The sequence below is a fragment of the Austrofundulus limnaeus genome, unplaced genomic scaffold (assembly GCF_001266775.1).
Source record: "Austrofundulus limnaeus strain Quisiro unplaced genomic scaffold, Austrofundulus_limnaeus-1.0 Scaffold189, whole genome shotgun sequence".
Taxonomy (NCBI): Eukaryota; Metazoa; Chordata; class Actinopteri; order Cyprinodontiformes; family Rivulidae; genus Austrofundulus; species Austrofundulus limnaeus.
This window is the reverse complement of record NW_013952591.1, coordinates 515,750-519,007: the sequence shown is the minus strand read 5'-3', so window position 1 is coordinate 519,007 and position 3,258 is coordinate 515,750. Positions and strand designations below refer to the sequence as shown.

The following is a 3,258-nucleotide window of genomic DNA, read 5'->3' as shown; positions in this document are numbered from 1 at the left end:
CTTCTTCTTCTTCTTCTTCTTCTTCTTCTTCTTCTTCTTCTTCTTCTTCTTCTTCTTCTTCTTCTTCTTCTCGTCTTTGTTTCAGTCTCAGTTTGAACAGAAACGCTGAGTGTGGACCTCAGAGCTCCAGCAGAAGCTGTTTGCAAAATATGAACCTGCTCTGCTCCTAACTCTAACATCTCCCCTCCTCTCCTCTCCTCTCCTCTCTCCTCTCCTCCTCCCCTCCCTCTCAGATCATGGTGCTGACAGATCCAGAGTTTGAGAGCAGCGTGCTCATCAGCACAGACGAAGGAGCCAGTTTCCAGAAGTACCGCCTGTCTTTCTTCGTCCTCAGCCTGTTGTTTCACCCCACCGAGGAGGACTGGGCCCTGGCCTACAGCCACGACCAGAAGGTGAGGCTGAGCTTCAGATCTGCTTGAAGCATCTTAAAGGCACAGTAGACAGCAGAAAAGGGCTGGAAGAGGAGCTGGTAAAAATAGAATAAGAAGACARTCAGACCAAAACATTGTAGTTCCACTTTATAAAGACCCAACTGAAGGATTTAAAAGCATCTTATGTCTGTAAGTGTTACAGGCAACAAAATCAAACTGCAGACTATCCCACCAAGCAGATGTGGTGGTTTCTGATGTCTTTTAGGACAAACGTTAGTAGAAGTGTGTCTCAGTCTTTTATTCCCACACTGCTCATCATCACGGTGTCTCTGTGATTCTCTGCACATCGTCTTCACGCAGAGCTCTGRGATTTCTCCTTCAAATGTCTGCCATTAAGGTCAGCGACACTAATCTGAGAGCCAAAGTGGTTGYTCTGCAGGGGCGGGGCGGGGGTCCAGGTGCAGGAGGGAGGTGGGGGGGGGTGATTGGTGACCAGTGGTGGACGTATCAGTCCTCAGCAGCGCAGCTTTCACAACTCAGAAACTTTGACCCTGCACGAGTCAGATTTTTTATCATGTTTTTAATGGACTTCAAWATAAAAGTTTGTTTTTGTTTTCATCACCGTGTAAAGTCACCTGTTTTACACACGTGTGCAGATGTTAATAAAACCAAGATATTCATGATTTTTAGCCTAACATCTAGGGAGCAATGAGACATTTTTAATTTAAAATCATAAGAAGCTGACATTTTTCTCCTAAACTGTCAGGATCGTTTGTGTTTTAGCTTCTCTGATTTTTGTCTTTATTTCTWCAGTTTCTTGTGTTTCTGCTCCTCTGTTCTACCCGATCACATCATTCTGTGATAAAATCCTCCCAAAGTCATTAAAATAAAACTGTTTTATTTCATAAATGATAACAAAAAGCAGAAGTTATGTAAGAGAAAAACCTACAAGAAGCAGATGTGTTCAGAATAAACCACATCTTGTTTTCCTAGAATAGTAGTTGATTGACAGCTTTGATGGACTTAGATATTTATTTGTTTCTGAAGCTGTGGGATGAGCAGCAAATCAAAAACTATGACTGCAACTAAGCCAATGCGCCGGCATTGCTTTAATAATCAATGGTTGCATCAGGAATCTGCAAGTATTTCATTATGAGAGAATAAATATTAAGCTGAACAAGTTAGCCAGGTTTCAGGGAAAAACATTCTCTGTGAAGTGGAGGAGGAGGTGAGGTTAAAAGAGAAGAGTCTTCTGCCTTCAGCCAAAGTTCTGGGCAAAACATAAAATCACTCTGATGAATTGCAGGTGGTSAAAACGTCCTCACAAGTTGCCACTGCTGAATAATTCCAAAACTGCCTGTTTTAATGTTAATTAAACTCGGCCCATGGCCGCTTGCATTATGTAGCAGAATTACAGCAGAGAAGAAATTTGAGGCTCTCTGGAGTCGCCCATGAAATAGACTCRCAAGATCAATGAAGGTAACAGTCATTGATCTGTGGGATTAAATACGTGGAGGAGGCGGGAAGTGAAACCAGCAGCCAGGGAGGWAGTTGAAGCAGGCTGGGCTGAGGTGGATGCTGATGACAGGTATTATGAGGTCTTTAATGTGCATCAAACTCTGAGCCCGGAGCACAAGACGCCGGCTGCGTGGCCTGATTATTGCCTCTGTCGGACTGGTTCACTCCCTCCTGAGTGTGTCATCCACACGCTGCAGAGCTGACGCCCCTCCAGGGCCCATATTGTGAATATGTTTCTCATCTCGTTAGTAAAACGCAACTTCCACAGATATTACYGCTGTTTTAAATCACCCTGACCCCACCACCTCTGAGCACGCTCCGACCGGCCGGTTTCAGCCTGGGTCAGCAAGAATCCAATCATTTGAGTTGCTGCTTAAATTAAAAACCGCCTTCAGGACCAAACTTTGAGTCCAGCTCTTCAGAGACACGTCTTGGTCCACATGGAGACAAAAGTATCTGCTGTCATGCTCTGTGTTTTAATGACCGTTTGGCTCAGAGTAAACAGGACTATATATAGATTTAAAGACTCTCGGTGACCTTTGGAGGCTCATATTTCTGCGCTGTGAGACGATTACTCACTGATGATGTCCCAAGTCGGCTTCTGAGAATAAAAGCAGGCTTGTTGCTGCCAGCTGAGTGAGTTATACAAACAGCCCAGCCCAGAGGAACAATAGAGAGATAAAGCTGCTTTTGTTCCTCAGCATCTGAAAATGAGCCTGGTTTCTTCAGTTATTTATGAGACCTTTGTGGCCTTTTAGTTATGTAATTATTTCTTTTTTTCATGCAGCCATGATTAAAGACACTCTGTTTGTTATTTATATAGCTCTACGTTGGCCTGAACAAATACGAAAGACAATCCCCCTCTCTGTAATGGACTACGATGTGATTAACTCATCCACTAATTACATCCTCCACACGCGTCGTGCTGTACGCTGTAATCAGATGTTGTCTGCAATCAGCTTTTATTTCCTCATGAAATGTGCATTTCTCACCTCTGACATGAGGGAATATTTTCCTAAACGCTCTTTGTCTTTGATAATTACTGTCTGTGATGCTGCATTGTGATGGATTGTTGTTATTAGAGTTTGGGTGGAGAGAAGACGCTAAAGTGTCGCACCTCCATGAAGTGAAGCAGTCAAACTTGACTGCAGCTTGTTTTTTTTTTTTTGTTGTTGTTCTTCTAAAGACAATGTTGTAAAAACCTGCAGAAACCTATGGGCTGCCGTTTGTAAAGTTACACAGTCAAAAATTACCACCAATATTTTTGTTTTATTTAGCCTTTTATAAGAAAAAAAAGAACAGATTTATTTTTCAAAGTCAGTTTTTCACCATATGATTCATACATTTATAAATGTCATAGTTTATAAAC

General features: G+C 42.5%; 1 protein-coding gene across 1 annotated transcript in view; it reads left to right on the top strand.

Moving 5' to 3' along the window:
- The window catches only part of LOC106524473 (VPS10 domain-containing receptor SorCS3), a gene marked incomplete in the record, with an annotated part of 110,456 nt that overhangs the window by 9,091 nt on the left and 98,107 nt on the right, over positions 1–3,258 (top strand). The window contains 1 exon segment of the mRNA XM_014018283.1: positions 234–392. Within this exon segment, the coding sequence (XP_013873737.1) occupies positions 234–392 (159 nt within the window).